This window comes from Arachis hypogaea, chromosome 15, assembly GCF_003086295.3.
Source record: "Arachis hypogaea cultivar Tifrunner chromosome 15, arahy.Tifrunner.gnm2.J5K5, whole genome shotgun sequence".
Lineage (NCBI taxonomy): Eukaryota > Viridiplantae > Streptophyta > Magnoliopsida > Fabales > Fabaceae > Arachis > Arachis hypogaea.
Window position 1 is genome coordinate 1,056,940 of NC_092050.1, and position 14,957 is coordinate 1,071,896.

Below are 14,957 nucleotides of genomic sequence, written 5' to 3' on the forward strand. Positions count from 1 at the left end.
CTCTGTATACGTCCACTATAGACACTTTCAGAGGAGTATAAGAGTGGTATTTTCTTGGTCTCTCGAGACCGAGTTCCTCCTTTTTCTTGGTTTCCCTTTCCCTTTCCTTTGTTGAGGGAGGGAGCCCAGGTCGCCAACTCAGGTCTCTCAACTTAGCGTTTTCCTCCATATTGATGTACTTTTCAGCTCTTTCCTGTACATCACTTAGAGAAACGGGGTGTCTTTTAGATATAGACTGTGGGAAGGGGCCTTCTCTGAGTCCATTGAGTAACCCCATTATAACTGCCTCTGTGGGCAGGTCTTGAATTTCTAAACATGCTTTGTTGAACCTTTCCATATAGGCTCGTAAGGGTTCTCCGACCTCCTGTTTTATTCCCAGGAGGCTCGGTGCATGTTGCACTTTATCTTTCTGGATAGAGAACCTCATCAAAAACTTCCTTGAGAGGTCTTCAAAACTGGTAACCGACCTTGGGGGGAGGTTGTCGAACCACTTCATCGCTGCTTTCGATAGTGTGGTCGGGAAAGCTTTGCATCGTGTAGCGTCAGAAGCATCAGCTAGGTACATCCGACTTTTGAAATTGCTCAGGTGATGCTTTGGGTCCGTGGTTCCGTCATAGAGATCCATATCGGGGCTTTTGAAGTTCCTCGGAACTTTTGCCCTCATTATGTCCTCGCTGAAAGGATCCTCCCCTCCTAAGGGTGGCTCTTCTCGTTCGTCATGGGAGTTGCGGCCTTTGAGGGAGGATTCTAACTTTAAGAGTTTTCTTTCTAACTCTTTTCGTCGCTCCATCTCCTCTCTTAGGTTCTTTTCAGTTTCCTTTTGTCGCTCCCGTTCTTGTTCTAATTGTTCCAGGCGACTGTGGACTAATCCCATGAGTTCAGTTACATGGGATGACCCCTCTTTCTCTGAGTCGCGCCCTTCTGAAGAGTTTACCTTCGGGTTTTTTTACTCCAGAGGTACCTTCCCTGTGTTGATCATTGGTTCCCTGGTGGAGGGTCAAGTCTGCATCATTATTGCCTGTGTCCAAATTCTCTTGTTCAGAATCTGACTCCACATGACCCTCTTCGGGGGATCTGTCTGCCATCACTGGTTGATCTCTCGGGTCTCCGGCAACGGCGCCAATGTTACAGTGGGTAACCGGAGATTGATGGGCTGGATGGCGTTGGCTGGCCCAAATGTGTGAAGGGGGAGGATTCCGAATGGATATGCAACTCGGGAGGATCCGTCCGACTTGTTTGTGCGAAGAGATGGGGGTGGTACCTGCAAAGACACTCCGATGCCTAAGTTAGCAAGAGTGTGAACAGGTTTAGAATATATTGAAACTTAGAGATACCTGAGGGGTGTCAGTGTATTTATAGTGGTGAACCAATAACCACCGTTGGAGTAGTGCCATATTTTTAGGGTGGTAACCATCCCATTATCTTAGGGAGGTTAGGATATGGCTCGTAGAAGTGGTTAGAGAGATTCTAGGGGCAGTTACTCATTTGAATGAGTGCTTATCTGCCAGCTAACCCTCGTGCCCGACTTCTTTAGAACAAGTCATAGTGAGTACCGACTTCATGGGATGAAGATTGGTACTGGTGAGGCCCAACCCTTTGGGTTAGGTCTTTTGCTTGATCCTGGGCCTTTATTATTGGGTCAGGGTATGAACAATATATATTAACAATGTATTTAATACATAAAAATTATATTTTTAATAAATATAATTAACTGATATATTTGTTAGTTAATAAGATTTTAACTTAAATTGAAATAGGTTACATTATAATTATTTATAGGATTAAATATAAACTAATCACATATATCACCACACTTTAACTGAATCCATATAAAATAAATGGTGAAAATTCAGGTGAAGTCAATTTCACATGAAGTTGATATCTGAGAGCCGTTAGATAAAAATTTAGTCAAATCAGTCAAATCATCTAACTGCTCTCAAGTATCAACTTCACGTGAAGTCGACTGCACGTGAATTTCACCAAAATAAATACACACATGGTAAAATTAGAGGAGAAGAAAAATAAGATAAGATGTAGGTGGCAGCAAAAGAGAGGAGAGAAAACAAAGAAAATTGTTGGAGAGAGTTGAGGTGACGAGGGCATAGTGGGAGTAACCAAATGGCAAAATCTTAACTAAAAAACGGTCCCTAGTGTTGCATCATATATGAGTTCATACGGTTTTTCTCTTCCCCCAACTAATTAGCATATGTGAGACAAACCTTACCCAAAGCATTCAATAATAAAATAGCCATCACAATCTATCTCTCCTCTTTAAATTAGGTGTGTGACTCTTAACCAAATCCAATTTGACATTTAAATCTATCTATTTTTTTTTCAGAATAGAGATCACGAACGGAGAGTGTGAAGATCGAAGATTTTAATTTCAGTTAGTATAGAATTAGACAAAAAAAAAAATTTATAAGACATTATGATATTAATTAAGTATTTTTTTATGATATTTTTAGACTTGAATTTTACTTGTTGAGTTTCTTTTTTTTTTTATTCCCATATGTAATTTTATGATATTGCCGTTTTTTCAGTATTTAATGCTTTTATACCATGCTCTTAGATAGCATTTGTTTTGAGATATTGAGATAGAAATTGGGAAATTGAGATTCAGTATCATATTTGTTAGTTCAGACTAAACTTTCTGTTTCTGTCTCCAAAATTTCATTATTTCAGTACCTCCAAAAAGTAGGAACATAGAGAACTAAAATTTTTAAAAATGGAGACTGAAATTTTAATAACATTTTATACCTAAAATATCCTTATTTCAATTAATTAATTCTAATTTTACTCTTTGTGCAAATTAAATTAGAGTTTCATTCTTATTTCAATTTCTGTCACCCACTTTGCACCAAACAGAATACTGAGATTTATTTCAATCTCTATCTCTTAATCTCTGTCTCTCAATTTCAATTTTTCAATCTCTATCTCTCCACTAAACGCTACCTTATCTCTACGATTTGAAAGTTTCGTGACTTATAGATCGAATGCTCATCTAGTGTTGTTTCGTCACGCTATTATTTACTTAAAATACTATCATTATATATAGTAACAAGAGGTTAATCATTAATTAACTGTCCCGGTAATATTTGAATAATCTTAATTATTATTTTCATATTCATCATATATATCCATATGTTAGTTTGATGAAAGGGATTGGAGTACTTGAATTGATCTGAATAAGAGTCCACCGGAGTTGTGAAAATAACCTTATGCCAAACTATATATATCTTGTCTCTGTCTTATTGATTGCCTTCTTTATCATAAGAACCTTCCCACTGCATTCCTAGGCAAATTAAACATTCAGTTATTTATAAACAAAATAACTAGTGACGACAATTTGATATCTCTCTATCTTTGCTTTTCCTAAATCGTGCACATCACTAACTTAATTGATGAAGGGAAAAAAACACAAGTGCCCCACTGTTGAAGAGGGAAAATAAAATTACCCAAGTTCTTAACTTATGCTTAGAAAGCAACATGCAATCATGAATATGCATCCCAAATAAAGAAACTATGGAATCATGACTCTTTGTATTGTGTCATTTCACTAACTTGTACTAAAATAACCCATGGTTTGTAGCTCTATATAGTTAGGAACTTATGAATTATGATCAATGCGTTTATTAAGCCTATTCAAATTACAACTTGCGTAGTCCAATCTTCATTAGATATTTGTATGATTCCTTAAGAAATTCTAAAGTAGACAGTGACTTATGTAAGAGTTTTAATACGCAAAGCATCACTTATTAGTTATTACTATTATTTTTTTTGTTATATGTAGTATCACCGTTTTTTTTTTTCAAATAAAGGTTCCAGATTATTGAAAGAGATTAGATTCCCTCATAATGCGCTCCCAAACATACGGCCGCAAAAAAAATTAAAAAGAATATTATATTATTTTTGTGCAGATTTTTTTATTAAAATAATTAATAAAAATGAAAAAATGAAAAAATTATTTTTTATATTATGAAAAATATAAAAATATAAAAATAGTACAAATATCATTTTTTAAAAAATTTAAAGCATTTATTCCACGTTGTGGCCATCCAAAGTGGTTTAATTTATACATAGAATAATTAGAAGCAGCAATTTTTTTTTTAAAATGGTGGTAGCCATATAGGAGCACATTAGTAGACTTTTTCTTTTGATACAGAGCACATTATTAGACTGCTATAGTTAGTGGAGATATAAATTAATATATATGTATGTAAACACACACATCTCAATTACTTTAATTTTCATTATTTACTTTGCTAGAGAGAGGGTTTGCATTCTTATTTTTGGTGACATGCTCCATCGTCATAATATGATCCCCTAATATTATTAATTTATTTGACTTATTTATTACTCGCCCTAAAGTATAAGTTATTCCCATTTTATTTTGTTTTATATATAATTTTTTTTGGTAAATAAAACATGAATGAATTAAGTATAATGTGTAGACTAGGTGTAATTAACCCAAATGATCGTATATGTATTTTATGTGATAAGTCTGTGGAGTCTGCTTTTTATTTGTTTGTTGGTTGTGAGATTTTCTGACAGCTGTGGTGTGCTTGGTTATTCGTTTTTGAAAGGAAATGAACCATGCCTGATACACTTAAATAACACTTAGAAAGTTGGACGAATGCTGCAGCAAGAAGATGTGAGAGGAGGAGGTGGGTGATTGGCTTCTTTGCTGTTATCTGAACGGTTTGGTTAGAATGGAATGATAAAATCTTCAGGAATCAAAATTTACGTGTGGTGGATATTATTAATAGATTCTTCTTGTTCTCCGATGAGTGGAGTGGTGGTGAACCCTATAATTATTGATGACAATGCTAAAGATAACTAGGAGTTGTCATGACTAAAGTTATCAGGTTATTCTTTGTTATTTTATATCCTCTACTTGTTGTGTTGAATTTTTTACCTCAAAAAAAAAAAAATTAAGTATAACGTGGGATGGAATTGCATTTGTGTGGCATGGTGCTCAACTACTCATGATGATCATCATGTATAGTATAATAATAATATTTGAACCCTTGGGTGAAAGAGAGAGCCACATTCATATAGGTACAAGTAAAAGTGGTACCCACTTGTTAATCAAATTGCCGAAGCCGTGATGTCATTTGATTTACTAACCCTAAAAAATAGGATCGGATGAAGATGATGATGGTGAATGATTTAATCATATATATATATATATAAAAATTAAAGTAGCAAAAGAAATTAAAGTGGTAGCCTCCTTCAAGCCCACACTCTCACCATTCATGCTCATTTTCATCATCATTGAGGCTCACAACAACTATGTAGGATTTTATATTTGCTCATACACACAATACTCACATATGACACTCTACATAACCCTACGAGTGTTTGTATTTTTCTTTTTTCCAGCAAGGCACGGAATAATAATACGGATTTATTTATTGGTGGAAACTCATGTGCAGTCGACTTTAGGTGAAGTTGATAGTTAATCAGTTAAATTATCTAACGACTCTCAGTTATTCACTTCACGAAGTCGACTGCACCTGAGTTTTCACCTTATTTATTTTGTGTCATAAGGGCACATATTAAATTTATAAATTAAATTTTTTTTATTAAAAATATAAAAATTAATTTTTTATTATATTTATTTTGTATTTATTAAATAAAAATATTTAAAATTTTTTATTAATAATAAATTCATTATGTGTTTTAAGGATATATATTAGCCAACTTTAATAATAATAATAATAATAATAATAATAATAATAATAATAATAATAATAATAATAATAATATGTGATGAGTCAGAAATTTATGTTAACATTTTTCTTCTTGTTTGACCCTTGCAGTTAGATGATGGTTCCAAGCTACTAATAATGCAACTCAAATAGTTCTATTGTTGTTTAACACAAATCAAAAGATTAATAACCAATATCAAACTCTTGACTTTCTAAAGCAGAAAATTCAACTTTGATTATACATTTCTCTTGACAAGCTTGCGTATAAAAAAATGGCCACCTTTTTACCTTTTTGCTTTAATTTGTATGATTAAAATGTACTTGGAATTATAGAAATCAGGTACAACTTTTTTATTATGTTTGACAAGTGTTAATTATAATACTACTTTCTTTTTGTTGGATGCATGTGTGAAAAAAGAAAGGAAAAAAAAAAGACATTTTAATTAATTCAACAAATAATAATTAAACATCAAAGAATCATTTTAATAATGTACTCAGTTGTTAATTATGAGGAGTGCTTAGAACAGGAAAACAATCTTATGGTGGGACAACTCTACTGAGCCGATTTTTTATAATAATAATAATAATAATAATAATAAGAAGAAGAAGAAAGTAAAGAGTCCATTTGAATACAGATTATAAATGGAGAAGAATCTATTTTTTTTAAAGTATGTCATTTTTATTTTAATTAACTATTTTATTGTATAGACATTGACTTTAGTATCAGAATGTCCTAATAATTGGTCCCACCTATCGATTTACTAACGACTAAGACAATCCTTCAACTCAAAGAGCTCACATTTAGGTCGAGATCTCTCCTTACAACAGGGGCAGAGCTACACATATGAAAAGGGGGCAATAGGCATGGCCCTTCAAATTTTTAATTTTTGTTAAAAAAAAAGAATAATAGATATAGTCTATCTTCTTTTTATTTTTCAGTCCCCTCTTTTTTTTGGTATATTTTTTCAGTTTTTCTTTCATTTATAAAAAAAAATCAGTCCATTTTTATATAACATTAATAAAGTATAATAGTTTTAGGTTTAGTCTAATAGTTTACTTTATTTACAAAATAAAATCTAAATTTTTTTTCTCTCAATATCTTCGTTCACTTAAATTTTTCACTTTTATTTTACAGCAAGTAATAATTTTAGTAAATTATTAAACACTATCCTTTCTAAATAGTTAGTCTAGTTCCGTTCCTGTCTCACACAATCCGTTGCTGTTGACCCGACACCATTTGATTCACCACTTTAATTTTCCGAGCAACCGAACAAATAATAATAATAATAATAATAATAATAATAATAATAATAATAATAATAATACGTGTAATTTGAAAGACGATGAGAAATTTGATTGAATTGTTACCCTAATCGAAACCAAGCATAGAGTAGAAACAGTAAAGTGTTGGGGCATAGGCATAAGGTTTCCTTGAATGTCATAGAGGTCAATTGAAGTCCTACAGTAGAATCATTTATTTCCGGAAGCAATCAAACAACCCATGAAAATAACTTTACACGAAGGATAATGCAAAAAATAAAAAAATAAATTATTATTACTACAAACCAAAAAAAGAAAAAAGAAAGAGGATTGATCTCAATCCGAAGAAACAGACCTCGTAGTCTCAACCAGAAGTGGATAAGAAGGGCGATGCAAGTAGCTATCCACATTCACATCCTCCAAACAACTTTAATTAGCCACCCACATACCTGGCCCCTAAACACATCACGACAATTTCAACTCATCAAAATTAATTTATCTCAAAATACCAAAAAAATAAAAAATAAAAAACAACAATAATAATAATAAGGAGAAGAAGAGAAGAATAATTTAATTTTAATACATTCTTAATATAAAATAATTTTTCATACATATTCTATATAATAATTATATAATGTTACATTAATAAATATAATTATCTCTTAAATAATTATGTAAAAATATAATATTTTATATTATCAAACTATTAAAGTTAATAATGTCATTGTTTATTATTACCTTTCGTGTGACAGCAACAGCAAGTGTTCTCCTAGGCAAATGTTATGTTATTATTTGTGTATATAAACAACTCGCTAGTTTTTTTTTGTTAACCAAAGATAAGAGATTTAAATCCGTAATTTTTTAATTGAGTATGAAAAGATTATTTTATTTGAGTTATTACTCATTGGCAAACAACTCGCTACTTGCAGCGTAGATATCTATGTAATAATATTATATATATTTTAATATATGAACGTATACATACAGTAGCAGTCAGTACAGTTACATATATAACAATTCTACTTCTTTAATTAATTAATTAATTAAAGCAGCCAGAATTGATGATAAGATTCTTAAGAACAAAATTTATAACTATTCAATCTTCGTCCTTTTTTGAACTATTGTTGCAACCTGATATATTAGTCTACACTTGTTCACATAAGTTGATGTAATTGAATAATAATAATTTTGAAAAGTATCTCGTATGTAAGATATAGTATATATGAATATGACAAAATATATTTGAAAATTAAAGGTGTGAAGCAAGAAAAGTTCGTTGTCCTTTCCTAATTCCTTATATGCCCCATATAACTAGCAACTAATTTATAGTCGCAAAATATCTTTGTGATTAAGCGCCAACTTGAAAGACCTGCTCATGATAATGCCTATACTTGGATTAACTATTCATACAATTGACAAATAATCATATACTTGGCTTATAATTATTGTATTTGTTTAATTGGGCCAACATTAATTATTGTCCAATAAATATAGTTGCCTAATTAGAAATACTATTACTCGTATTTTATTAATTTTTCCAACATATCCCATCCCCTTCCTAATTTGGTTTTGTGTTTCGAGGTTGCTTTAGAGTATTGACAAGTCACATACAATAATATCTATCTGCGCGATCTCATTCATCATCCTATTCTTAGTCATATTTAATTTTGTTTTCATAGCGTCAATAAAATAACATTATTTTAACTCCCAATATATAGAGAGACTTTCAACCCATATCACGTGTTTTAACTTTTAACTTTTAACTATCCCTGCATTTCCTTTTTCTAATTATGTAACGATGTGTTTTTTTACAAATTAAAAAACAATTAATTGGTTATTAGTTCTCGTTCTTGCATTAATTTCGACAGATCCAAGTCCCATAATCCACAATGGTGTAATGGTTCAATGTACATCTCCATGTGGTTCACATAAAATTCGATTAAAAAACATATATATAGATGAAAATTCATGTGAAGTCGACTTCAAGTGAAGTTAATATTTGAGAATCGTTAGATGAAAATTTAGTCAAATCAGCCAAATCATTTAACGGTTCTCAGTATCAACTTTACGTGAAGTCCACTGCAGCTGAGTTTTCACCATATATAAAATAAGTAAATTTAAAGAGGGAACTACCAACACACGGGTGGCATCTATATATGTATCTGAGTCACATTCCCTTTGTAATTTTGATTGGTATGGTTAGGGAAGAATTAAAGAGAGAAGAGAGGATCATAGATTTTGACATAGCCCTCCATTATTTGGTTTGGCCTTTGTGACAATAATAGTATCCACGTTAGTCTCTTTAGTCTTTAAAGCAGAGACTATTCTACTATATTTTCTCTAATGTTGCTTCATTTTGTACTAATAAAATGGAACACTTTGAGAAATAATGTTCCATACCTTTTTGCCTATGACACCATAGTGCAACAGTAATTACTAATAATACCTATCAAGTCCTCTATAACTTTATTGAGGTTCATAAGGTAGAGGAATATATACATGTTTGAAGCCTTGACTCTTTCAATATCTACATACACTATTTAAGATATTTTGTTTAGGTTTCAAAAAATATATTTATTTTATAAAGAAAAGGTCTAAGGCATGGTCCAAGGCGTTTGCCCATTGAAGATACCCTCCTAAGGCTGAAAGAGTCCCTTCTTCATCTTAACAAAATTAATTAATTAATATCATAAAGTCATGGCCACAATTATTCTGAACCTAAAAAAATATGTAACGTAGAAGAAAAGGAGCAAAGAAAGGTTTGGCCATTCCTACAAGCTACAAGTCAACTCTTTCAATCAATGATGAACATTATTATTATTATTATTATTATTATTATTATTATTATTATTATTATTATTGTTGTTGTTATTATTATTATTATTGGTAGTGTTGATGCTTTTTACAAGTTTCCATGGTACTGAGATTCCAATCAATGATGAGAATTTTTTTTGGAGGGGTCACTAGATTACTCGCTCATTTTCACGCCTTCTAAATATCAAAATCAAAATCAACATGGTTGGTCTTCAATGGAAGTTGATCCACACTGGTCAGTGCTAGCGACATCATCACACACTCCACCTGGATTTTTTTAAAAATTTATATACACCATTTTTATATACATTTCTTTTTAAAATAATTAATAAAAAATAAAAAACAGAATATTTATCTTTAGTGTTATAAAAAACATGAAAAAGAATGTAAAAAACATCAGATCCCTCATCTGATCTGAAATTGTAACAATTGTAGTAGATGAGGATCAACTACATTTTAGGCCTCAAAACTAGCCTTCACGAGATTTTCTTTTCTGAATTCTGTCAGAAGTTAGTTAAAAAAAAACTATTCCCCTTAACTTTTTGTTGAGAAATTCCTCTGTATTTAGAATTTCTTTTTATATGTAAATAAAATAAATCGATATTCGTAATTTTTTAAACATTTATCTATTTAAAATTTAAAATACATCTCGAATGTAATTAGTGGATATAAATATAAATACACTATGAAAATAAATTAAATCATACATGTATTTATACAAAAATTTATTGATGACCAATTTTAGTGACTAATTTTAGTGTACAAATAGTATTTTTCAATATATAGAAAGAATTTGAATGTATTGATCTCGAGTACACCTGAGATCTAATTTATTTGGTAAATTCACTAAATTGAGTGTGCTATTTCATATTTATATATAAAAAATCATATTTATTTATCCCCAAATGTTTAGTGTGCTATTTCAAGATTTATTAGTTGGATATTTTGATATAATTCGTTACACGATAGTCAATTTTTAATAAAACTAGGAATTGCAACTATTTTTTGTAATATTTGATATAAGTAATAACAAAATGTGAGCATGAAATTGAGGGAAGTGCAAGGAGGGCCAAATTATTTAAAACATCTCTCTCCCATATTTTTGGTATCACACATATTTGTAGTTCAATTTATTTATTTATTGTTTACATCAACTTCAATTCATGAGATACAACATAATTACCATATAGTTTAAATATTGAAACATTACCGATTAAATATCAAGAGTGACACATTGGTGATAGATAGGTGTATAATGAAACGTTGTTAGGAAATTATATTCCTCCAGCTGCTCCAAGAACATGGGTCTCTATCATCATGGTTGGATGATTTTGGGGTAGACAATCCCTAATGGATTACAATATTAGGTCCTTTTCTGTTGCCTATTTTGCTCATAAATCATTTCTCAGTTCAATGCAAACACATATATAACAAGACACGTAAGTAGAAAACCATTTGTTGATTAAATCAATTGAAAAGAGACTTGGACATGTGAAACATCCAAATTTCGCTTCACTCTCAAATCATCGTTAATTCATAAATAATCTATATTAACAATTAGGGTAATACTAGGTAATCAATAATTTTTTTGAATAATATGAACAACCACTAATCAAATCAAAATACACTACACCTCTAAATTACTTACCTAAATTTTAATATTAGAATAATCATTTGCACACCTAGTGAAATAAACATTCGATATATTTATTGTTCACATTGTTTAATATTTTTATTGTCTACCTATACTTTTCCTAACAATTAACATATAACAAGTGTTAGTGTTGCAAGTGTGAGGAGTGTTAAAATTAGTCACACATTAAAGAAAGCAATGAAAAGTGAGGAGTTTATAAGATGAGAGACCCGTTAACTTGGCACTTTAAGGTTTTGAGTTGGACGTGGTGTCTTCTCATCTTATGTTATCTCACTTGATTTCTCCTCAAAATCTCCTCAGTAATCGAAAACTAAATTAGCATATGAAGATCGTAGTAAGCTTAGTGTGAGGTGGGAAAAGCATGGGAATGGAATGGGAAGAATTAAAGGGAAGTAATAGAGAAGTAGAGAAGGCGTAGGGATGGGTATTTAGTGTTGTTTTGTAATGGGCAGTGATGAGTGGATATGGGAATCAATGTCTAAGTGGTGAGTGGCGACACATACATACATAAAACGACCACATAAGGTGCTAAATGCTAATTCCTCTGCTTATGCTTGTTTGTCAGAGTGGCCGTACACATTACACATGCTATGCTCTTCAATTTTTGAGTGTGGTAGGCCTTCTTGCCCTGACACAACCTACCCAATACCAATTCTTCTTCTTCCTCATCTCACTCTCTTTCTATTCACCTTGCTAATAATGTAACTCAACATACATACAATGCTTTCATTAAATAAATAATGCAATGCACCGTACCTAATATTAAGACGTTATTATCGACATATATCTCATTCAAGTTAAATTATACTGTATTTTGGCGGGGTTGAATTCAGGAATTTCATTTTATCTGCAATGCTTTTTTCTTTTTTTGATGGTATGTAATTTACCTTGTCGAATTATTTTAATTTTGGTTTGTCTTATTTTGGGCCTTGAAAACAATAAATTTTTGTATAAATGGTGCCCGTTTGTAAGTTAATGAATAATCTTAACCTGTCAGAACCAAATAAAATCGGGCTTTTAAGGTAAATACAAAAAGGTCCTTGTTACTTATTTTTAGCAACATCTTGCCTTGGTCTTAGAAAAATAGGATAACCCAACATACAAACAAAAGGAAAAAAAGTTACAGGCCCGGTAGATTCTAATATGTGCACATACCCACTAATATTTGTTGGTATATATTTAGGTCCATCTCATCATCGAACAAAGGGTTGGAATCCTGACTAAGTTCAGAAGTTATATAGAACCGATAGTAGTTGTAGTGTATGTGAGTGTTGTGTGTGTTGTGTAAAAGAACAAATAAAAAAAAGAGTAGAGGATGGATCATGACCAAAAAAAAAGTAATTGATGGACATAAAGTTAAGAGTAGGATGGATCTAGCGCTCCTAAGAGCAATTTTCTTAAGAAATTAATAAAATTGAAAGAGTACATAAAGAGTACATTAGTATAATAATTAAAAAGATAAAACTAAAAATATATAGACTGAAATTGTAACTAAATTTATATATTTTATTGAGATAAATTTATGGATTAATGTGAAATTTTTTTTTGTTGTTGGCATGTATTAAAATAGAAGAGGATTTAATAAAAATTATTATTTTTTAATTTAAAAATATTATTTATATAATAAAATCAATCATTAAAATTAGATGTATGATTTAATTTATCTTTAATGTGTATTTATATTTAAATATATATTTTATACTAATAATTAATTTTAATGACTAATTTTAGTATACATATAATATGTTTATTTTTAATTAGTAATCGGCTAATAAAGCTGTGGACACATAAAGTTAAGAGAAAGAAAAAAAATTTAAACACAAAAGTAAATATTAACTAATTATTGAGAGAAAAAAATTCAATGGTTTTCTAATTGATTTTAACCATAAAAGATTTATGTAACATAAGAGTTTTACTATTATCTAACACGTTAATGACGAGGACGAAGATCTAATAAAACAGTGGCCAAATAAAATTAAAAGTAAAAAAATTTTTAAACACAAAAATAAATATTAACTGAAAAAAAAATTCAATGGTTTTCTAATTGATTTTAAGCATAAAAGATCGATGCCACATATATAAGAGTTTCCTGAAGATCTAATAATACATGGTAATATCTAAAGGTTCATAATCTATAGGATTATTAAACTTAAAACAGTTATTGGCTTGGATAAAGCTTAGGACAACATGTGAAAAAGCTCCATTAAAAGTTACTTGCTAATAATGATAGACATATTGAGAATCCCGAGACATGAAGCTTTCGGTGCTCTCCGCAAATCTAGCCGAACCCTTGAAACCTTTTGCTTCAGTTTTCAACTCTCAAGTTGGAATCAACACAAATGCTAGCAACTAATAGAAAGAGTAAATAGTAACATGATGTTCTAAGTATAGCCTTGTTTGTATCTGCGGAAGAGATCCTCAGTGTTAGCATTTCTAAAAGCACAAAAGCCAACCAAATATATGATGATTAATGCAACTATGGTGATGATCAAAATGACATTGGCCCTCTTCCACTCCTTCCTGAGATGAGCCAACAAACCAGCCTTGCAGGAGTCACACGCATAGCAAAGTTGTGTTTGGTCGTTGCTCCACTGAAGGCAATCCATGTCCTCCGCACTGTTTATCGGGCTTATCCAATAAGTTGGATTCACAAATGTGTACCCACATAGTGTTGGGGGCTTACAACACCCTGACTACAACACACACCACACCACTATTAATTCATTCATTAAAATCTTAAAGCTATTAAATAAGGTGAAACTCAGTGCAGTTGACTTCACGTGAAATTAATGGTTAAGAACGATTAGATGATTTTATTGATTTGACCAAATTTTTTTTAATGGTTTTTAACTATCAACTTCACGTGAAATAACGTGAAATCGACTACACTTTTTCACCGTTAAATAATTATACGTAAGTTCGTACCTGCATTGGTGTAAGATGTGCATTGAAGAAATCCTGAGGCATTCGGAATCTCTGATTGAGGTCGGCACACATGTTACTGGAGCTCAGGCAGGCTCTGATCTGGTCCCATTTGAAGGAGCTTCTCACCCGTCTTCTTAGGAACGAAGAGAAATCGTCCAGATGGTACTCCAAGTAAGCACGGTTGGGTTCTATCACTCCATGGCCACGAATGGTGACCATGTACACAAACACCACCATGATGACCAGCAACACTATGAGCACGAGCATGGCTACCAGGTACGATATAAGGAGGCAGGGAATCCTGAAGAAGGCTCCGACCAGACCCGCCAGAGCCACCACAAGCACGAGAATGCCGAGGATTATGACCGGCCATTGGAGGAACTTGACGCACGAGTCTGCTGGCTCGTTTGTTAGCCATATGCCGGCGCCGATTATGGGGATTGAGAGTATCACCGCCACTAGGTTTATGCCTCCGATCACATTGTTGCTGAGTGCCATTTTGCTTTGGTTCTTTGGGAAGAGTGGCTTTCAAGTGTGAATAAAATTGGATGCTGTGTGATTTTGTTTTTACTTTGTTAGGCTAGGCAGTCCTA

The 14,957-nt window shown here is 31.7% G+C and overlaps 1 protein-coding gene across 1 annotated transcript; it reads right to left on the reverse strand.

Annotated features, from left to right (window-relative positions):
• Positions 1–13,456: 13,456 nt before the first annotated feature.
• Positions 13,457–14,957, reverse strand: LOC112747409 (protein TORNADO 2-like). Its single transcript, XM_025795400.3, has 2 exons — positions 14,365–14,957; positions 13,457–14,132 (listed from the first exon to the last, which is right to left on the reverse strand). The coding sequence occupies exons 1-2, from the start codon at positions 14,860–14,862 to the stop codon at positions 13,821–13,823; spliced, it is 810 nt and encodes a 269-aa protein (XP_025651185.1). The 5' UTR covers positions 14,863–14,957; the 3' UTR covers positions 13,457–13,820.

Excerpts from the sequence above, each read along its gene's own strand:
- LOC112747409 (XM_025795400.3), bottom strand. The coding sequence starts at position 14,862 with ATGGCACTCAGCAACAATGTGATCGGAGGCATAAACCTAGTGGCGGTG. Across the intron at positions 14,133-14,364 it reads CACATCTTACACCAATGCAG|TCAGGGTGTTGTAAGCCCCC; the intron begins GTACGAACTTAC and ends TGTGTGTTGTAG.